Source organism: Podarcis tiliguerta (assembly GCF_965153285.1).
Source record: "Podarcis tiliguerta genome assembly, chromosome: 2".
NCBI lineage: Eukaryota > Metazoa > Chordata > Lepidosauria > Squamata > Lacertidae > Podarcis > Podarcis tiliguerta.
Genome location: NC_139535.1, coordinates 8,066,235 through 8,088,767, shown reverse-complemented (window position 1 = coordinate 8,088,767; position 22,533 = coordinate 8,066,235). Strand labels below are relative to the sequence as shown.

General features: G+C 48.5%; 1 protein-coding gene and 1 long non-coding RNA gene across 6 annotated transcripts in view; one reads left to right on the top strand and one right to left on the bottom strand.

Annotated features, from left to right (window-relative positions):
• Positions 1-1,161: 1,161 nt before the first annotated feature.
• LOC310670282 (uncharacterized protein) lies at positions 1,162-20,601 on the bottom strand. Of its 5 annotated transcripts, none has more exons than XM_083425374.1 (5): positions 20,197-20,601; positions 14,342-15,284; positions 11,750-11,885; positions 6,520-7,278; positions 1,162-2,855 (listed from the first exon to the last, which is right to left on the bottom strand). In XM_083425374.1, exons 2-5 carry the CDS (start codon positions 15,107-15,109, stop codon positions 2,467-2,469), a joined length of 2,052 nt encoding a protein of 683 aa, XP_083281500.1. In that variant the 5' UTR covers positions 15,110-15,284; positions 20,197-20,601; the 3' UTR covers positions 1,162-2,466. The 5 variants fall into 5 exon arrangements, with proteins under 5 accessions (XP_083281500.1, XP_083281496.1, XP_083281498.1 ...); XM_083425370.1 differs by lacking the exon at positions 20,197-20,601 and adding an exon at positions 19,396-19,851; XM_083425372.1 differs by lacking the exon at positions 20,197-20,601 and adding an exon at positions 18,965-19,374.
• LOC310671060 overlaps positions 3,598-22,533 on the top strand; it is a 184,643-nt gene continuing 165,707 nt past the window's right edge. The window contains exon 1 of the long non-coding RNA XR_014507731.1: positions 3,598-3,662. This is a non-coding gene — a long non-coding RNA (uncharacterized lncRNA). The remainder of the gene's footprint in view (positions 3,663-22,533) is intronic.

Sequence of the window (22,533 nt, the reverse complement as noted above, 5' to 3'; positions counted from 1 at the left end):
TGACCTTCTGATCGGCAAGCCCAAGAGGCTCTGTGGTTTAGACCACAGCGCCACTGGTGCTCACTGCATGCTCCTTTGTGCTCATTGATGGAGAACTGGAAATTCCAATTGTTGTGGGACTCCGACCACCATCATCCCTGACCGTTCGCGATTCTGGCTGGGAGCTGATGGGAGTTGGGAGTCCCACAGCAGCCAGAGACCCACCGCAGGTTTGTTGCCGTAAAGCTCTTGCGTGTGTGCCCTGAAGCACATCAGAAATCACGCCAGCCAGCAGCATGGAAGTGTAGAATTGTGGACTTGGAAGAAATCTAGTCCATGGGTAGGCAAACTAAGGCCCGGGGGCCGGATCTGGCCCAATCGCCTTCTAAATCTGGCCCACGGATGGTCTGGGAATCAGCATGTTTTTACATGAGTAGAATGTGTGCTTTTATTTAAAATGCACCTCTGGGTTATTTGTGGGGCATAGGAATTTGTTCATTTTTTTTTCAAAATACAGTTGGCCCCCCACAAGGTATGAGGGACAGTGGACAGGCCGCCTGCTGAAAAAGTTTGCTGACCCCTGATCTAGTCCAACCCCCTGCAATGCAGCTGTCCCATGCGGGGATTGAACTTGCAACCTTGTGATCTCTCGTAGCTCTGCTTCAGAGGGCCAAACAGATGCTCCACCCCAAGGGAGCGCCATTAGAGCTTTCCACAGGGGTGAGCTCACCTTCGGTTGCTAAAAGTCCTCACGGTTGACCACAAAGGGGCTTCAGGAACATGACTTGAGTTGGTAGTACTGGTGGCCAACTTGTCTTGTTCCACCCTTTCCCCCAGTAGAGCGCGTGAGACCGTTGCACGCGAGATCCTGGGTTCGAATCCCCGCTCGGCCGCAGCGAAGCTCACCGACGACTGACTTCTGGCCTAACCTGACCTCACAGGGTTGTCGTGAGGATAATATTGGGGGGAGAGTCATGTATGCCACCTTGAGCATCTTAAGGGATGCAAACGGAATAAATGGAACAAAAAAATAATGGGATCGGTAAATAATGGGGGATTGATGGCAATAAGAAACAAATAAATAAAAATCCCTCCCTCTAGCTGCTGTTCACCCCATGAGAAATCAGATAAGCCCCCCCCCCCTTAAAACTAAACTAAAACAACAACAAAAACACGGTGGGATTGCGGATCTTTATTATTTCTTTATTGCATTTGAGTCCAACATTTTCCTCCAAGGAGCTCAAGGCGACACACATGATTCTCCCCTTGTTATTTTACTCCCCACAACAACCCTGTGAGGTAGGTTAGGCTAAGAGGAAGTGACTGGCCCAAGGTCACCCCTTGAGCTTTGTGGCTGGGTAGAGATTTGAACCCAGGTCTCCCGGTTCCTATTCCGACGCTCTAACCGCTACACCACACTGTCTCTTCTCACTGTTAGACCCCAAGCGCTTGGAAGTACCGTAGATATCATGGTTATCTTGTGCCAAATTTGATGAAATGCAAAGCTCTGCAGTAACTGTAGGTCATATGTGAGGAACCGCCGGTCCTCCAGATGTTGCTGGACCACGACTCCCATCAGCCATACCCACTGGCAATGCTTGCTGGGGCTCATGGGAGTTGTAGTTCAGCAGGAACAAAAAGGAGCCCAAAGGTTCCCTATGCCTGCTGTAGTTCGAAGTAGCCCACCAGCCTCCCCGCGAAACTCATTCCGGCTTCCTTTCCAGCAATTAAGACTTGTGGGCAGTGCTGGCAGAGTAGGCCAAGTTGAAATGAGAAGTCTTTTACCACACTGATGGGGCTTGAACTTGTTTTTACATGTGGGGAAGTTAATCTGCAGAAAAGGTAAAGGGGAAATTTCCACCTCATAAGGGGAGAACAAGTCTGCTTTACCCCTTACTTCAATAAAGAAAGGCCGCTTACCAGGGATTTTGTAGCAGCTGACATGACAAGCTTGGATGTCAATCTCTACTCACGTTTTATACGTAAGGGACACAGAGAACAGAAGGGCCCGTCAAGTCGAGCATCCTGTCCTCACAGTGGCTGACCAGATGCCTGCGGGAAGCCCGAAAACGGGACCCAAGCCCAAACACACACTCCCCATCTGAGCTTTTCAACAACTGGCATTCAGAAGCATTTAGCTGTGGAGGTAGCCAACCTGGCTAGCAGCCATCAAGAGCCCTCTCCTCCTCCACGAATTTGCCTAATCCTCTTTGAAAGCCATCCGAGTTGGTGGCCATCACTGCCTCCAGTGGCAAGGAGTTCCACAGTTTAATCGTGCGCTGAGAAATTTAAACCTCACACAGTGCGAGGCCCTTGATCACCCCCTAAGGAAACTCTCGGTGTTTTTGGTCGTTGGGCGGGATGCAACCACCCTGGGAATCTAAGTATGGGAGAGAGGAGTGCTTACGACGACCTAAGACTGCCCTTCCTCTTCCACACCCCGAAGGACACGCAACCAGCCGCGAGCCGTCTACCGAAAGTCGAAATTTATTGTGAGAAATAAGTGCTAATGATCTGCTCCCGGACATCCACCCCGCGGGGGTCTTGCTCCACTAGGCTGTCGGTTTCCAGGTAGGGAGGCACAGGGACCTCGGTGTCCACCCCTTGTCCGCCATTGATAATGGGCAACTGGCGCCGGAGGGCCATGTTGTGGAGCATGGCGCACACCACAAACACCTTGGCCACCTTCTCCGGGCGAAGCATGAGCCGCCCGCCGGTGGAGTGGAGGCAGCGGAAGCGCATCTTGAGCTGGCCAAAGGCCTGCTCCACCACCATCCGCGTCGTCTCGTGCGTGGCGTTGTAGCGGGCCACGGGCTCCGGGCCGTCGTCGGGGTGCGGCGTCATGAGGAAAGGGCGCAAGGGGTAGCCGCTGTCGCCTGCGGAGGAGAGGAGGGAGCAAGGTGAGCGTGAAAGGCACTGGAGGCAACCTGAACAAAATATTTCCCCTCCCCACACTTCCCCCCTGCTCCCTGGAGGGCACGTTCCTCTGGCCACACACAACTGGGCACAGGCCTCCCCCTCTTGCACACCCTTGCCCATGTTCAATAATAAATAATAATAATAATTAATACCCCACCCATCTGGCTGGGTTTCCCCAGCCACTCTGGGCGGCTTCCAACAAAATATTAAAATACAGTGGTGCCACGAAAAGAATCCGTTCCGCGAGTCTCTTCGTCTAGCGGTTTTTTCGTCTTGCGAAGCAACCCTATTAGCGGATTAGCGCTATTAGCGGCTATTAAAGGCTTAAGGGATTAGCGGATTAGCTGCTAAAAGGCTATTAGCAGCTTAGTGCCTTAGAAAAAGGGGGTGGGGAGCGAAAAAAAATCGCAGGAACTCGCAAGACATTTTCGTCTTGCGAAGCAAGCCCATAGGAAATTCGTTTTGCGAAGCCCCTCCAAAACGGAAAACCCTTTCGTCTAGCGGGTTTTCCGTCTTGCGAGGCATTCGTCTTGCGGGGCACCACTGTACAGTGGTTCCTCAGGTTACATATGCTTCAGGTTACAGACTCTGCTAACCCAGAAATAGTAGCTCGGGTTAAGAACTTTGCTTCAGGATGAGAATAGAAATCATGCTCCAGCGGCACAGCAGCAGCAGGAGGCCCCATTAGCTAAAGTGGTGCTTCAGGTTAAGAACAGACCTCCAGAACGAATTAAGTTCTTAACCCGAGGTATCACTGTACAATAGTTTGTTAAACATTAAAAGCTTTCCTGAACGGGGCTGCCTTCAGATGTCTTCTAAAATGTCTGGTAGTTGTTTTTCTCTTTGACGTCTGGTGGGAGAGCATTCCTGTATACCTGAAGGAGCGTCTCCACCCCCATCGTTCAGCCCGGACACTGAGATCCAGCGCCGAGGGCCTAAGGCCAGTTCCCTCATTGCGAGAAGTGAGGTTACAGGGAACCAGACAGAGGGCCTTCTTGGTAGTGGCGCCCGCCCTGTGGAACGCCCTCCCTTCAGATGTGAAAGAAATAAGTAGCTATCTTCTCTTTAAAAGACATCTGAAGGCAGCCCTGTTTAGGGAAGTTTTTAATATTTAATGCTGTATTGTTTTTAACATTCGATTGGAAGCCATCCAGAGTGGCTGGGGAAACTCAGCCAGATGGGCGGGGTATAAATAAATTACCATTATTATTATTATTATTATTATTATTATTCCACAGGACGGGTGCCACTACCAAGAAGGCCCTCTGCCTGGTTCCCTGTATCTTGGCTTCTCGCAGCGAGGGAACCGCCAGAAGGCCCTCGGCGCTAGACCTCAGTGTCCAGGCAGAACGATGGGAGTGCAGACGCTCCTTCAGGTATACTGGACCAAGGCCGTTTAGGGCTTTAAAGGTCAGCACCAACACTTTGAATTGTGCTCGGAAATGTACTGGGAGCCAATGTAGATCTTTCAAGACCAGTGTTATGTGGTCTCGGCGGCCGCTCCCAGTCACCAGTCTAGATGCCATATTCTGGATTCGTTGTAGTTTCCGGGTCACCTTCAAAGGTAGCCCCACAATGGGGGTGGAGACGCTCCTTCAGGTATACTGGGCTGAGGCCGTTTAGGGCTTTAAAGGTCAGCACCAACACTTTGAATTGTACTCAGAAACACACTGGGAGCCAATGTAGGTCTTTCAGGACTGGTGGTATGTGGTCTGGTAGTTGTTCTCTTTGACATCTGGTGGGAGGGCGTTCTACAGGGCGGGTGCCACTACCGAGAAGGCCCTCTGCCTGCTTCCCTGTAACTTGGCTTCTCACAGCGAGGGAACCGCCAGAAGGCCCTCGGCGCTGGACCAAAGTTCAGGCTGAACGATGGGAGTGGAGACGCTCCTTCAGGTATACTGGGCTGAGGCCGTTTAGGGCTTTAAAGGTCAGCACCAACACTTTGAATTGTGCTTAGAAACATACCTACCGCTCCCCCACTTCCTCCTCGCCTCACCAGCTGCCCTTTCTGCCTGCCTCTCCCGGCTGCCCAGGTCAGACACGTGCAGAAATGGCGGCAAAAGCTGGGTAGCAAGTCGGGAAAAGAGGGTGGCACCCGGCTGGAGGGGAAGGTGCTGCCCAAGCCAGGGAAGGGAGCAGATAAGGGAGCATGGCAGCAACTTTCAGAAAATATCGGGGGAGCTCAGAAGATGGATGATCCTATTTTTGTATGCCATGACAGCAACAACAGTACTTTATTCACCAAAAAATATGGCGAAATCAGGAGATACCTACTCAAGAGGAGTGGCTGTAAAAACTGACGGAATATGCCAAATTGGCAAATTTAACAATGAAAATTAGAGATTGAGAAGAGGCAGACTATAAGGAGGAGTGGAAACCTTTCTTGAGTATTTAAAGAATTATTGGAACCATGTAAAAAAAAAAAAAAAAAGGCAGGTAGGATTTGAATGGAGAACAGCAGTTGAATATTTGCTGGGAGCCCAGCGTGGAAAAGATAAGGTAAACAATAATTATATTACGCAGCAAACTTAAGAAACTATGGGGGGAACCACGGAGATGTGGAGGGGAAGTTGAATGTGAAATGGGCGTGTATTGGGAAAGTATGTATTCTTTTGTAAACTTTTGAAATTCAGAAATGCAATTTTAATTAAACCATATATATCGGGGGAGCTTGGTTTGGCTGTGTGGGGAGGCGGCTGGCCAATAGAGGAATGAAAACATCAACTCGCAGAAAATATTGGGGGAACTCGACCCACTAAATATTTTACTGGGGGGGGGTGTGTCTGAAACAACCAGGGCCCCATAGATTTGCTGCCTATGCACATGTTGTGTGGGTGTCTTAGGCAAAACTTTAAAAATGCAGTATAAACACCCACAACTGGGAAACACTGGCCTGCGAGCGCTCCAATTGGAGAACAGCCTTTACCAAAGGTGTCATGGGCTTTGAAGACGCTCTAACTCAGGACGAAAGGGAGAAACGTGCTAAGAGGAAGGCATGCTTGGCAAACCCTCACTGTGATCAACTCCCGCCCAGAAACCAATGTCCCCACTGTGGAAGGACGTGTGGATCCAGAATCGGCCTCCACAGTCACTTATGGATTCACTGTTAAGACTGTGTTCATGGGAGACCAGGGGTGGCCAACTCCCGAGAGACTGCGATCTACTGTCAAATTTAAAATCTGGCAGTGATCTACCCCCGTTTTTTAGGGGTTCAGGTCAAAGTTGTCGAGTTTTTTTGGAGGGGGGTTACGGACTTTTTTGCAGCTCTTCTGAGGGAGGAAGGAACAGAAGCAACCACTAACATTATGATCGCTGGCCAGATAACAGCCTCCGTTTCTAAACTGCGCCTTCCCTTCTGTAACAGTGGAGGCCGGCGCAGGGAGAGGGGGTGGAAGGGGGCCAGCCATTGACCGCAATCTACCGAAACCTTGCAGGGATCGACCAGTAGATCGCGATCGACGTGTGTGGACATCCCTGATGGAAGACAATCTTACTCGGCGACGAGGGATTGCCAAAGGAGACGACAGTTGCACAGACATCCGGTGTGGAGACAGAGCAGACAGACGTCCGACGTGGTTCGTTCACCTCAGAACCGGCCTCCCCAAACACTCAAATACTCACCCAAGAGCCAACCCTTCCCTTCGGGCCACGACTCCAGGAGCCTCTGCAGCTGGGAGAGCTGGAATATCCGAGCGTCGTGGACGCTGCCGGGGAATTTTGCCAGCACGTGGGTGAAGCACCCCGAGGCGTCGCAGGTGGCCTGCACGTTGAGGCTGTGGAAGTTGTGGCAGTTGCGGTAGAGCGCCGGCATGTCGGCCGGCGCGATGATGGGGACGTGGGTGCAGTCCACGATCCCGATGACGTTGGGGAAGCCGGCGATGTCGAAGAAGGCTTCCTTCGTGCGGCGCAGTTCCGAGTCGGTGGTGGGGAAGGTGATGTGCTCGTGGACGTGGCGGAGCATGGCCTCCAGGAAGGCGTCGAGGCAGCGGCTGACCGACGACTGCGACACGCGCAGGTTGTCGCCCGTCATCCGCTGGAAGGACCCGGTGCCCAGCACTTGCAGCGCGATCAGCACCTTCTGCAAGGTGGGGATGTGCCTGCGGCTGGCCGAGGCCCCGTCCAGGTAAGGAGCCAGAAGGGTGCAGAGGTCCTGAATGGCCTGGCGGTCCAGGCGGAAGCGGGTCAAGCACTCCTCGTCGGAGACCTGCAGCTCGTGGGTGCGCATCCGGATGAGGCGGGTCCTGCGGGGCGGCCGCCGGCTGTGGATCTCAAGGTTGGCGGCATAGACAAGGTCCAATAGGCCCTCATCGTCGGAGCTGCCCTCCTCCGGGTACAGGGGGAGGGGGCCGCCTGCCCGGGGCGCCACTTGCCCAAGGTTGCCTGCGGGCAAAGAGGGGGAGAGAGAGAGATCCTGATCACACCAGGGACCAGATTAGGGACTTTTCTATACAGAATTGGAAAACCCCCAACATTCCAACAATTAAAGAATGGCAGCTTAAATTATTCGAATACATAGAATTAGATAAGATGACACAAAGAATCAGGCAGCAAAAAAGTCAAAAAATTATTAATGTTTGGAATAAATTCATAACATATACAGAAACAAATTTAGGTAATATTAAAATCACAGTAGGCGAGATATAAAATCTGTGAAGCTGAAACATAGAGAGAAAATAGAGACCGCAGAAAGGAAGGATGGTTAAATAACCTAGACCGAGATGAAGGGAAGTATTCTTTGGATTTTTTATTTTTTTATTTTTTTTCTTTCTTGGTATTATTTGTATGTTATGATTTCCTTTTGGATTTTCTATTATGTGATTTGTTTGGAAAAATTCAATAAAAAGAATTTTTTTAAAAAAGGAACTTTTCTATACAGTGGTACCTCGGGTTAAGTACTTAATTCATTCTGGAGGTCCGTTCTTAACCTGAAACTGTTCTTAACCTGAAGCACCACTTTAGCTAATGGGGCCTCCTGCTGCTGCCGCCGCGCCGCCGGAGCACGATTTCTGTTCTTATCCTGAAGCAAAGTTCTTAACCTGAAGCACTATTTCAGGGTTAGCGGAGTCTGTAACCTGAAGCGTCTGTAACCTGAAGCGTATGTAACCCGAGGTACCACTGTATGTATATTGTATCACTCTGTCTCTCGAAAAAAAAACGGAAGAGAAAAATGGCCGAGAGAAAAATGGCGAAAACAGGGTATTTATTGGGACGGTGTGACTTTTGCAGCTGCTGTTAAAAGTTGCAAAACAATGAAGCACAGGGACGGAGCAATGGAGGATTTCTGAAACAACAATGCAATATTAGCTCCACCATGAAGGAGAACAGCAACAACTGGGAAAAGATAGGCAACATTTTACAAGGACAGGAAGAAACATCACGGACAGAATAATTGCCACATGCAGGAGAAACAAGGATATAGATAATGGGTGGGCAAACTAAGGCCTGGGGGCCTAATCCGGCCCAATCGCCTTGTAAATCTGGCCCGCAGACGGTCTGGGAATCAGCGTGTTTTTACATGAGTAGAATGTGTGCTTTTATTTAAAATGCATCTCTGGGTTATTTGTGGGGCATAGGTATCCATTCATTTCCCCCCCTTCCAAAATATAGTCTGGCCCCCACAGGGTCTGAGGGACAGTGGACCAGCCTCCTGCTGAAAAAGTTTGCTGGCCCCTGATATAGCTTGAGTTCCTCTTGTACTTCTATAAATCATTTAATGTGTCAACAGGAATAGAAGTTATTAATATTGCAGTTGTTGTATAAGGGAATATTATTTTGACTGGGATGTAATTGAAAGTATTAAGATTCTGGAACGCAGGAATAAAGAAAACAATCAAACTGTCAATTTTAGCACGCGTGGGTCCACCTAAATTATGTAATTTGGCATCTGAATGTTTGGTATTTGTAACTGCATTATAATTTGGCATTGTTATAATGGGGCTATGATTGGGTTATTGTAATTGAAAACTAATAAAAATTATTATCAAAAAAGGAAAGGGGGGGGAAAAGTAAGAAAACTTTGGGTGGTAGAATCAGAGTTGGAAGGGACTCTGAGGATCATCTCATCCAGCGAAATGAATGAACGTGATCAAGTCCAAGCATTTCAAAGGTCTGCTCCCCTCCGTAACACTTAGCTGAACGCCACCCTCTGTCTTCAAGGGCCACGGCATTTGAAAAACCTGAACTGTACAGCTGAGTTGGTCATCACTATTTGCTGGTAACATTATTCCACAATTCCACCCTCTCTTGCTCCCAGCCTAAAGGTAAAGGGACCCCTGACCATTAGGTCCAGTCGTGGCCGACTCTGGGGTTGCGGTGCTCATCTCGCTTTATTGACTGAGGGAGCAGGCGTACAGCTTCTGGGTCATGTGGCCAGCATGACTAAGCCGCTTCTGGAGAACCAAAGCAGCGCATGAAAACGCCATTTACCTTCCCGCCGGAGCGGTACCTATTTATCTACTTGCACTTTGACGTGCTTTCAAACTGCTAGGTTGGCAGGAGCAGGGACCGAGCAACGGGAGCTCATCCCGTCGCAGGGATTCGAACCGCCGACCTTCTGATCGGCAAGCCCTAGGCTCTGTGGTTTAACCCAGAGTGCCACCCGCGTCCCGCTCCCAGCCTACTTGATCTCAAAACAACAGACACCATCTCGGCTTCCCTACATGGATCAGTCCCCAGGATATCCCTCCAGACGTTGCTGGACTCCAATACCCATCAGCCCCAGCCAGCATGGCCAGGTCTTGGGCCCGGTCTTGGGTGGCTAACACCCCAGAGGACAGGATCACACTTCAAAACGACCTTGACAGATTAGAGAACTGGGCCAAAACAAACAAGATGAACTTTAACAGGGAGAAATGTAAAGTACTGCACTTGGGCAAAAAAAATGAGAGGCACAAATACAAGATGGGTGACACCTTGCTTGAGAGCAGTACATGTGAAAAGGATCTAGGAGTCTTGGTTGACAACAAACTTGACATGAGCCAACTGTGTGACGCGGCAGCTAAAAAAGCCAATGCAATTCTGGGCTGCATCAATAGGAGTATAGCATCTAGATCAAGGGAAGTAATAGTGCCACTGTATTCTGCTCTGGTCAGACCTCACCTGGAGTACTGTGTCCAGTTCTGGGCACCACAGTTCAAGAAGGACACTGACAAACTGGAACATGTCCAGAGGAGGGCAACCAAAATGGTCAAAGGCCTGGAAACGATGCCTTATGGGGAACGGCTAAGGGAGCTGGGCATGTTTAGCCTGGAGAAGAGGAGGTTAAGGGGTGATATGATAGCCATGTTCAAATATATAAAAGGATGCCACATAGAGGAGGGAGAAAGGTTGTTTTCTGCTGCTCCAGAGAAGCGGACACGGAGCAATGGATCCAAACTACAAGAAAGAAGATTCCACCTAAACATTAGGAAGAACTTCCTGACAGTAAGAGCTGTTTGACAGTGGAATTTGCTGCCAAGGAGTGTGGTGGAGTCTCCTTCTTTGGAGGTCTTTAAGCAGAGGCTTGACAACCATATGTCAGGAGTGCTCTGATGGTGTTTCCTGCTTGGCAGGGGGTTGGACTCGATGGCCCTTGTGGTCTCTTCCAACTCTATGATTCTATGATTCTAGGTATGATAGGAATTGTAGTACAATAATCTAAGGAAGGCATTCCTAGCTAATCCTGGCAGTGGTTCTCTGGGGTTTGGGGCATTTCCCCATCACCTGCCACCCTGAGATTCATTTTTTTAAAATACGAAATGGCCAGGAGTGATGGCAAGATTTTACGCAGCATTTTAGGTGGGCGTAGGGGAAACTTTGCTCCTCCAGATGTTGTTGAACGACGGCACTCAACCTCCCTGTCGCTTGCGGAGGGCGATGGGGATGGCAGTTCGGCAACATCTGGGGGCCCCAAATGTTCCCCCACCCCCTCTTTTAGGCAAATCCCAAGGGATAGCTCAGTTAGTAGAGCAGGAGACAACTCTGAATCTCAGAGTTGTGGGTTCGAGCCCCATGTTGGATAAAATATTTCTGCATTGCAGGCGGTTGAATTAGATGACCCGCAGGGTCCCTTCCACGATTCTCAATTGAGCAGCCAGCCCATTTTGACGGAACGGTGGCAATCTGATAAAAGCATTACAGAGGATGCCAGCCCAATGTTGCTTTGCACCGGCCCATCCGGCCTGACTGGCAACATCTCAGGCAAGAACAGATTGTTCCCAGTCGCATTGCTCGAGATCCATTTAGCAGAAAGATCCAGCTTGATACAGGCAATAAACTCGCTCAGCCGCCATGTTCTGCTCTAGGGTCTCTGCTGAGAAGTAGCCATTGATCTTAAGCTCCTTAGAGGGAGGATACGACTGCCTCAAACAAGCAAAAAAGGTCTCTAGGTTTTCCCCACCCACTTAAAGATGAAACAGAGGCCCCCACATGGAATAAAATATGTCAGCCGCCCCGAAGGCATGTTTCTAGAGCAAGGGTTTCCCTTGGGCAGAAGAGGCACCCCACCTGTTCCAACAGGTGATCTCCCAGGTGCCAAGGATGGAGAACAAAGAATTTTGCAGGCCTGCCCAATCCCTTTATTCGCGTCTCAAGTGAAGGACTGGGATGACACAAAAATGTGGAAGGGGCTGCAGATCCTTTGGAGGGTAACATCTCGAGAAAAGCTGGAGGAATGTTGCCTATCAGGAGAACTTTTGCAATAAGCTCCGAAACTCCCCAGTGGGGCGAATGTTTGGGGCAGAGAGGGCAGCCCAGGATGCCAGGCACTCTGAATTTTGTTGGAGGGTGGTGAGGTGGAATGAGGCTACGAACCCAAAACAGGTGCGATGACTCAGTAAGCAAATAAGATAACCACGCAAAACGAACTTCTTACCCAAATTGCTGCCCTCTTCCTCATCGGCCTCTTGCTTTGCTTCCCTGAAAAGAGGCTTGGGCGCAGAGTCGGAGGGGGTTTGCTCCGGCTCCGGCTCTGGAGAATCTGCGTTGTCCATTTCGAAGAGACCTAGCACCTGAAAAGAGCACCAAAGATCTTGATCAGGCCCGAAATTGTAGGGCTCAGAAAGGCAGGGTAATACGTAAGGGCCAAACGCCACTTAAAGTTAATGGTCTGTATTAGTTAGCGCTTGTAAAAGACAGCTTGCAGCGAACAATGTCAGAATTCATGTAACTGGTTCCTTTAATTTAAAACAAAACAAAACCCCACCCTTCTTGCACAAAGCATGCAAGTCCTTCGGGTTGTCACAGCAAGGTAAACGGTGTTTCCGTGAGCTGCTCTGGTTCGCCAGAAGCGGCTTAGTCATGCTGGCCACATGACCCGGAAGCTGTACGCCGGCTCCCTCGGCCAATAAAGCGAGATGAGCGCCGCAACCCCAGGGTCATGTTCATGTTTCAACTGAGCTTTCACTGAAGCGTTTTGCATTATTAGTTTATTCGACCACTGAATGGTTTGTTTCTAACGCACTGAACGCCTTATATTGTTTTGCACAATTCCACTGTTAACCACTATGGGATACTTCTTTTTGAGTGAGAGGTATAAAAATTTAATAAATCTGGACTAGGTCAGCTAATTCCCTCCGCAAAAGCCCCACTGCTCAGTGCAGGATCTGCTGGGCAGGATGCAGTCCCAGCAGACTTTGCGTACGCCTGGTTTTAGGCTTTCGTAAACAGACAAATTCTTAGCAGTATATAGGGAAATTCTAAAAATGCAAGGAATTTTTGAGTGGAAAGCAGCCTTGGAGACAGCCCAACCCAGCCCCTCTTCAGAGCAGGGCTTTTGCAATTACAGTAGGTGCAGGGAAATCCTTTTCAGCCAGAGGCATGCATTGCCCTCTTGCAACATGGCAGTGGGTTTTTCACACAGAGGGGGAAGTGGGTGGGGCAACCAATGGAAATTTAACACACTGGCTCTCTTATGGGTGCTTTGTGATACCAGTCCTGCATTTGGAAGAAATCAATCTGTTAGTGTGGCGGCACCTACACTGCGGAACTCCCTGCCTCTTGACAACAGGCAGGTGCCTTTGCTGCAAAGCGTAATGCTGGTGGTCAACGAAAGAGGTTAAAAGACTCTCTCAAGGCAAATCTAAAGAAATGTAATATGAATACAGTACTGACAACTGGGAAACACTGGCCTGCGAGTGCTCCAATTGGAGAACAGCCTTTACCAAAGGTGTCATGGGCTTTGAAGACACTCGAACTCGGGACCTCAGGATGAAAGGGGAAAATGTGCTAAGAGGAAGGCATGCTTGGCAAATCCACACCATGATCAACTCCCGCCCGGAAACCAATGTCCCCAATGTGGAAGGATACGTGGATCCAGAATTGGCCTCCATGGTCACTTAGGGACTCATTGTTAAGACCGTGTTAATGGAAGACAATCTTACTCGGCTACGAGTGATGGCCAAAGAAGACCTGTTGGAAATGTTTTTGTTTAAACAAGCCTACGCAGATGCTTAGAAAGCTGTGAGTTTTAACCTGTTTTTAGTCTATTATTATTATTATTATTATTAATAATAATAATATACCGCCCTATACCTGCGGGTCTCAAGGTCGTTCACAGGACAAATTCAGAATATAAAACTGCAAAGTACACAATCATAACACCCCCTCACACATTTTAAAAGATAAACTATTGTTAGACTTAAATTACTGTTGCTAATTGTGCTTAGCGAAATATCTATCATTTTTTTGTAAACTGCTTTTAGATTCGTTTGTGGTTCACTGTCAAGTGGTTTATAAATTTTATGAAATAAATAAATAAATTTGGTGTGTTTCTTTTTTTAAAAAAACCCCAATATAGACAGGTTTCCCCCCCCCCACACACATTCCTCTCTCTATCCTCCATCCAGGCAAAAACGCTCAAGGATGCAACGCAGCATGAGCAATGAGGCTGTGGCCTGGGCAGGAGGAGTGTGGAGGAGGCAGGTGAAGAAGGGCCTCAGAGGATGACCGCAGAATCCGGGACCGTTTCTATGGGGAGAAGCGGTCATTCGGGTATTGCGTCCCTGAGCCGTTTAAGGCTTTATGGGTCAAAAGCAGCACTTTCAATTGGGACCGGAAGCTAATTGGCAGCCAGTAGAGGTAAGTTGTCCACAGACAACTTTCCGAGTCATGTGGCCAGCATGACTAAACCGCTTTGGGCACAACAGATCACTGTGATGGAAGCCAGAGCGCACAGAAAACCGTTTACCTTCCTGCCAGAGTGGTACCTATTTATCTACTTGCACTTTGACGTGCTTTCGAACTGCTAGGTTGGCAGGAGCAGGGACTGAGCAACAGGAGCTCACCCTGTCGTGGGGATTTGAACCGCCGACCTTCTGATCGGCAAACCCAAGAGGCTTAGTGGTTTAGACCACAGCGCCACCCGCTCTTCCAGCCAGGATCGCTATTCTCCCCAAATGTTTGCTGCTCCCCAAACGCACATTCACGCATGCGCAGAGATGCCGATCAGGATGAATCTCTGTCTCACCTGCTGCTCCCTTCTCTCCGCCTCCCTCTGCATCTGTAGGAAATCCTCGGCCAAAGCGGCCGCCTGGGAGCACGTCTCCGGTTCGTGTTCCCTCACCCAGCTCTGGAGGTCCGGCGGCAGGATGGCCAGGAACTGCTCCAGGATCAGCAGCTCCAGGATCTGCTCCTTGGTGTGCCTCTCCGGCTTCAGCCACCGGTGGCACAGGTACCAGAGCTGGCTGCACACTTCGCGGGGGCCCTCGGCCTCCTGGTAGCGGAACTGGCGGAAGCGCTGGCGCTTCATCTCCATGCTGGCCGAGTCGTCGCCCAACACCTCCTCCTTCACTTTCACCACCCCGGACTCGCCAATCTCCCCGGAGTCCAGGCTGTTGTGGGCCTCGGGGCCCTCCCCGGCCAGGCCCTGCTGGTGGCGGGATGCCCGTCCGCTCCTGGGCCACGGGCGGGCCGCTGCTGGCCCCTCAAGGGAGGACGGAAAGGCTCGCCTGTCTTCCCACTCCGCCGGCCGGGACGCTGGCGGGTTTCTCCACCCCGAGCGAGGGGAGCGCGTGGCATTGAGGAGGGCCTTCTGGTGAGCCGTCCGGCCCCTGGGCAGCCTCTCCTCTTTGTCTCGGGGGCCGCGGGAGGCCTCTCCTTTCCCCCGCCAGCCTTCCTCTGGCTCGGGGTTCTCGTGTTCGTCCTCCTCAACCTCCATCTTCTTCCGCCGCCGGGCCACCTGCTCCAGCTCACCCTGCAAATGGAGGCTCGAAGTCGCGCCCCGCTTGGCGGCCATTTTGAGACAGCCTAACCGCCGGCCTTCTCCGAAAACGCGGAAGGTTTCTCTGGGAGAGGAATGCGTCCGGCCTCCGCCTTCTGACTTACACCTGTGGAAAAACTGGCTGCTGAGATGGGGTCGTCTTTGCCTCAGAAGCACATGGAGATCAATGTTTGATGGCAGGGCCTTCTACCTGAAGAGCAAGGAAGAAAAACAGAAATCAACAGAGAAAAATTCTCCTCAGTTAAAAACAGCCAAGGGATCCCCCAACCTATTGTAGGTGGCATCAACAGAAGTATTTCACACCTTCGTTTACAGAGACCAAATTAGCTTTATTTTGATACCAAAATATTCCCAGTTGGTTGAAAAATAAGCGAAACAGGTGGTTTTTACTAAACTGATGCAGAATTTTTTTTAAAAAAAAATCCTGAGCCCAATTTTGGACCAAAAATTTTTCAAAAATTAATTTGAGGTTATCTACACATTATTTTTTTTTAAAAAAAGAAAATCTGAGTTGTGAAAGCACAGGGCCCCAGGTGATTTGGCGTGGAATGACCCAGTGTCCTGATCAAGGGAAATCATATTCTTGCTGTATTTGATCTTGGTCAGAGCGCACCTGGAGTCCTGTGTCCTGTTCTGGACAGCAGAATTTAAGAAAGATATTGACAAGCTGGAAGATGTGCAGAGGAAGGCAAGCAAGATGATCAAGGGTCTGGGAACCTGTGAGGAATGGGTGAGGGAATTTAGCCTGGAAAAGTGGGGACTGAGAAGAGATATGACAGCCATCTTCAAATACCTAAAGGCCTCTCACATGGAAGAGGGGACAAGCTTGTTTTATCGTGCTCCACAGGGTGGGACTCGAATCAATGGATTCAAGTTACAGGAAAGGAAATTCTGACGAAACATCAGGAATAACCTTCTGATAGTAAGGGCTGTTCAAACGCGGGAGTACCGACACCTACTTTTCTGGAAGAAAAGGACTGCGTGGAACGGACGATGTATTTAAGCAGAGGATGGACGGATGTCTGCTAAAATGGCAGTGGGGGCAGGAAGAATTTCTCTTTCATTGTAGGAGGGGGGTATCTATGCAGAGTTGCCTGGGATCTCCTGCTAAAACAATGAGGGGGGAAACCTCCCATTTATCAGCGCCTTAAGTTAGGGTAGCCATACGTCTGGAATTTCTCGGACATAGCCAGGATTTGGCCATCGGAAACACTGTCCAGGCAGAAAATTGCTGGAATGTCTGGGGAAATCGGGATGTATGTCAACCCATGTTGGAAGCGTAGATTTTGGCAAATTTCCTTAAAAACAGCTCAACACCTTTTGTGTTCGGATTTTCACTTTTTGAAATATGGGATCCCTACTTAAATGGTGCTTGGGAGTCCCAATTTTGGGACTACAAAGCTCCTCGCACATGACGTCATTGTGACTGACATAGATCACCTTGGGAAATCCCACTTGTGGCCCTGTACCTTTCAAAATATTGCAGGGCAGTGCCCAGAAATCAGGATTATTATTATTTTGCTATCCATCTTGTACTGTGGAATTTTATTTACTTATTTCATAAAACGTATGAGCAGCTTGGTTTTAGGAGGGGAAAAACACCTCAAAGCATGAAGAGTATAAAGTAGAGAGAGATCAAGGAATGCTGTTTTCATCGCCATACCAAAAGCAGAAACCACTAATGGCTTCAGATGTCTTGCAAAGACTTCTATTTTTACCCCGGCTTTCCCTGGCCAATAGGATCAGACCCTGTTTAACATGTTTGAATCTTCTGAATTTCTGCTTTATTTCACATTCTGCATTTCTATATCACTGTTTTACTGGGTTTAGGTTGCATGCTTAGTTTAATATTTTAACAATATACTGTTTTGACTGTTAAGTCTGTGTACACTTAAACAAGATTTTTAAAATATTATATACCCAAGCGATCACTATGCTCGGCTGATGAGAGCCTCCGGCAGATAGCACCTTACCTGCCCTTTGGAATGCCCTCCCTTTAAATGTGACAGTCTTTTTGGAGCCTACTGAAGACTGCCCTCTTCCAACAAGCCAAAATGGAGATATTTCCCAGGCTCCATCCACACGCTTCATTTAAAGCACTATCATTCCACTTAATAATAATAAATAATAAATTTTATTTATACCCCGTCCTCCCCGGCCAGAGTCGGGCTCAGGGCAGCTAACCCCAGTAAAATTACAGTAAAAACATAATTGGAAAAAAAACCAATTTAAAATACAGGTTAAAATGCAATTTAAAATGCAGCCTCATTTTAAAAGTAGCCCATGGATCAAAACCATAAACAGGCATAGCTCCACAGGCATGCCTCAAACCCTCTGCAAGCGTTTTCGCCTGGCTAGAATGTATTCATGAACTCCAATACTTCTTGGTTTGTGGAAACTTAAGTTTACTGCACCAGGGACACGGGTGGCGCTGTGGGTAAAAGCCTCAGCGCCTAGGACTTGCTGATCGAAAGGTCGGTGGTTCGAATCCCTGCGGCAGGGTGAGCTCCCGTCTTTCGGTCCCAGCTCCTGCCCACCTAGCAGTTCGAAAGCACCCCTAAGTGCAAGTAGATAAATAGGGACTGCTTACTAGTGGGAAGGTAAACGGCGTTTCCGTGTGCGGCTCTGGCTTGCCAGAGTAGCTTCGTCACGCTGGCCACGTGACCCGGAAGTGTCTGCAGACAGCGCTGGCCCCCGGCCTCTTGAGTGAGATGGGCGCACAACCCTAGAGTCTGGCAAGACTGGCCCGTACGGGCAAGTGTACCTTTACCTTTTAAGTTTACTGCACAAATGTACAATTTACATTCATTGCTCTGCCCACATTTCCTGCTGGCCCTATCCATGACTGGCTTGTGGCCCCCAGGAGGTCACTCAGAATGGAATGCGGCCCTCAGCTTGAAAAAGGCTCCCTGCCCCCTGGATTATAGTTTAAATCTGACATGACCTCACAAACAGAAGGGCTCTGAATGCAACAGAGGTTCTAACTGCCAGAGAGGACATTTTTTGCCAGTTTCCAGTGAGAACAGGAAATTGGACTAGATAGGCCTTTGGTCATTAGGATGTTCTTACTCATTTATTTCCAAGTTGGGAGAGAGGCCAACACTGCAACATTAAAATTAGGATGGTTACCAATAGATTCATTATATTAAGTTATCACCGATTAATCCGTCCATTTCCCCCTTAAACCAACATTCATTTGCATTTGACTTAAAATAGCTTTGATGGGGGTGGGGGAAGCATTTTCTCTGAGATCTCACGCATCTATGGCTATTTCTAACATTTTAGTGCAAGAATTTTTCTACTGTGTCCCATCTCGAAATCCAAACAATGTGATGAGTGGGGATGTGAAATGTTTTAAGAAATAACAGCACAATGAAAAGAGTTAACAAACTGAGAAAACTGACACGGTGCAAAATAAATAACAGCACAATGAAAAGTTAATGAATTGAGAAAACTTTTTAGAAAGTTATCTAGCAGACTAAAACGGACTATCGCAGAAGTCTCATTGAAAAGGCGCTTGCGATCATCCTTGTACCCACTTTCCTGGGAGTAAGCCTATTGAGTTCAATGGGACTTGCTGCTCTGTAGCTTCTGAAAGGACGGCAGCCCATTCATCAGGGAGAGATGGGCTAACCCAAAATCTTAACCCCCTGAAACATGCTAGTTTTACCTGCTTTTTTCTTCTTCTTCAGGCAGCGAAAGAGCATTTTTTAAAAATCCCTTGCACAGGACGTTTACAAAAATAAAATAACAAGCCCTTTATGGGGGCTGCACTGAGCGCCGAGGGAAACCAAATGAGGTCTGGATCAGAATTTAGATGTCTCTTAACTTGTACACAGACACACACTAAAAAAAAAGCTATTTTCTAACCTTGCACACACACTAAAAAGGTGCAATCGTTTCTTCCAGAGGCTGCAGAGCCTTAAAAGAGGAAGAAGAAGCGATCGGCGTCTCTCTCCCCATCTATATTTTGTGGGGGAGGAAGGGAGCGGGATTACAGGGTCGAGGGATCCTCTCTCTTTCTTTCCGCCTTGTCCTTGGATCTGGGATCAGCTGCAGCTTCTTCCATTGTCCTGGCAGAGAGGCCATGCTTGGAGGGAGAGAGAGAGAGAGGGATCAACCCGCACAAAACCCAGCCTGGGGGGGTGGGCGAGAGGGAGGCTCGGGATCCCTCCCCCCTCCTTCCCTCTCTCCTACTTTTATTTGATAAGGAGGTTTTCGGGGAGGGGTTCAACTTTCCCTTTTCCCCCTCTTTCTTTTTTTTTGCAAAGCTCGCTGGGCTGACGCTGCTTTTTACCCACCGTGCATGTTCCCGAACGCATTTCTTTCCCGGAGGATCTGCGGTTTTCTATTGCAACGGAACAGTTATTATGGTTATTTTTCATGCAAACTCTTCTTTAAATAAAAAAAATAAAAAATCCAGCCTCTCTCTCTGTATGTGTGCGCCTTTCTCTCCTCCCATCAGAAAAGGGCCTCGGGTATTAAGGGGCTCTTCTAAGCTCAAGTTTCTCGTCCTCTCTGGGACGCTCAGCCCTCTATCGGTTTAACCCGTCCGGCACCTCCTCGTAAGAAAAGGCCAAAAAAAGGGGAAGAAAATAAATTGCAATAGCCAAGGAACCGGGTGGGTTGAACTACTGTTTGCAAGCCATTGATTTGTGTTTATTTTTCCCCGCCCACGCAAGGATTAATTCTCCAAATGCGTCCGGGTGGCGCGCGGATTCTCCTGGATGCGCAATTGCTGCGATTCGTTTCTTTAAAAAGCGGTTTGCAAAAAGAAAAAGAGGAAAAAAAGAAAAGGATGGGAAGCTAAGAGAGGGTTAAACGGCAGTGGGTAGGGCAGAAATGTTTTTTTAAAAAAAATAAAAGCAGAAGAAAAGATCTAGTAGGCGGAAGGAGAAGGTTTTAAGGGAGGGATTTAAAAGCCAGACAATGCCTCTCATTGGAAAACAAAGTCGATTCAGTAGAGCTTTCCAAGAAATAAATAAAGGCGCCGCGCTCCCCCTCCAGACCAGGAGAGTTCATCGTAGGGGAGGAAAAAGAAACACACGGAAGAATAAAATTTAAGAAATCGCGCACACATTTTGCAACCTGACCCCAGTTACCTGCTTCCAGCGGTTTTTTGGTGGTGTGTTTTTTTGCTTTCCCACCTGAGAACAAAAGAATGATGTGGCTGTTCAGGAGCCCGGCCATAGGAGGAAAAGGAACTGCACTTCTTTAGGGGTCAGGATTGCAAAGGGGGAGGAGGAGGAGGAGGAGAGGGGGAGAGGAGAAGGAGAAGAAGAAAAGCTTCATTCCGGGTAGGAAGGCTGGCTGGCACGCCGCCATCCTGCGGGAGGAGCTGCACCTTTCGAACTGCTGCCTGGCAGGGGAACGTGGTCCTTTGCGCGCGGGGAGGAGAGAGAGGCGGGGAGATCCGCAGGTTGCACAAGGAAGCGTCTCAGAGCTTGGGGTGGCTGTGAATGGAGAGGCTAAGAGGAGCCTGGCAGCGGGATCGGGCCAAAGGGTAACTGGATCAGGCCCACTTAAGTGCAGAAGCTAAAAGCCAGAGCCAAGCACAGCAGAGCTCTCCATGCTTGGGATTCCCAGCCACTTGATACATGCTCTCCAACATTTCTCCAATGAAAATAGGGACGTCCTATTCAATAATAATGATAATAATAACAGTAATGATGATGGTGATGTTATTTATTGCCCCAGGCACTCCAAGCAGCTGCCAACCTATATAGAAACATAATAAAACATAAACTTTTTAAAAAAGCTTTCCTATACAGGGTTGCCTTCAGATTTCTCTCACTCACTCACTCAGTCACTCAATTTTTATTAAATTTTCTGTTTTACATTTTAGAATATTCATTTAAACAATCTTAAAATATCAATGACTTGATAAAGTGGTACCTCAGGTTAAGAACAGTTTCAGGTTAAGAACGGACCTCCAGAACAAATTAAGTTCTTAACCTAAGATACCAATGTACTCTCATTTTTTGGGCTCACTCCTCCCTTGTCCCCTAGACAGACGAATGCTAACAACAATTCAACTAGATCAACTAATGGTCTGACTCTATTATTATTATTATTAGCCCACCCTTCTCCCTTTAAACCGAATTAGTTCATTGAAAGCACTGTCCAAAACTCAAAATAATACACAGTGGTAAAGGTAAAGGGACCCCTGACCATTAGGTCCAGTCGTGGCCGACTCTGGGGTTGCGGCGCTCATCTTGCTTTATTGGCTGAGGGAGCCGGCGTACAGCTTCCAGGTCATGTGGCCAGCAGGACTAAGCCGCTTCTGGCGAACCAGAGCAGCGCACGGAAGCGCCGTTTACCTTCCCGCCAGAGTGGTACCTATTTATCTACTTGCACTTTGACGTGCTTTTGAACTGCTAGGTTGGCAGGAGCAACGGGAGCTCACCCCGTCACGGGGATTCGAACCACCGACCTTCTGATCGGCAAGTCCTAGGCTCTGTGGTTTAACCCACAGCACCACCTGCGTCTCTATATACAGTGGTACCTCGGGTTAAGAACTTAATTCGTTCTGTAGGTCTGTTCTTAACCTGAAACTGTTCTTAACCTGAAGCACCACTTTAGCTAATGGGGCCTCTTGCTGCCGCTGCACCGCCGCAGCACGATTTCTGTTCTCATCCTGAAGCAAAGTTCTTAATCCGAGGTAATATTTCTGGGTTAGCGAAGTCTGTAACCTGAAGCATCTGTAACCTGAAGTGTCTGTAACCTGAAGCGCCTGTAAGCCGAGCTACCACTGTACATGGCAGTCTTTAAAAAAAACCTGTGCAAACGCAGAGGTCTGAAATTGTTCAGTGCTTCACCCTACCCTTGTCCTAGTTACCAATTAGTTTCCAATCATAATTCAAAAAAGTGTTGCTACTGACCTTGTAAGCCCGAAATGGCTTAGGCCAGCCTTCCTCAAGCTGGTGACTTCCAGATGTTTTTGTCAGGCTCTTGTCACCAAAACACCACAGCAGCAGCCCTTACTCAGGAGGAAATAAGAGGAATGGCTTCCTCGGTTTTCGAGTGTCTCGGAAGCCGAAGGTTTAAGAAGCCGAACGCCAAAAACCCGGAAGTAATTGCTTCCGTTTTTGAACGCGCCTCGGAAGTCAAACAGCTTCCGCTGCATGTTTTTCTTTTTTTCCCTCAATGGATTTTGCCGACTGCCCATTGCTCCTCCGTTTTCAAACGTTTCGGAAGTCAAACAGTCTTCCAGAACAGATTATGTTCGAAAACTGAGGTATATGAATGACACAGTGGTATACTGATTTTTTTTAAATAAATAAATAATAGCCAACACAGGGCCCTCTTTTCGATTTATTTTATTTATTAGTACTTCCTTCCTCCCAGAGGAGCCCAGGGAGGCAAACACTTCTGTGATAAAACAGAAAATAAAAAACATATTTAAAACGGGGTTTTTTATTTTAAAAAAATCTAAAAAC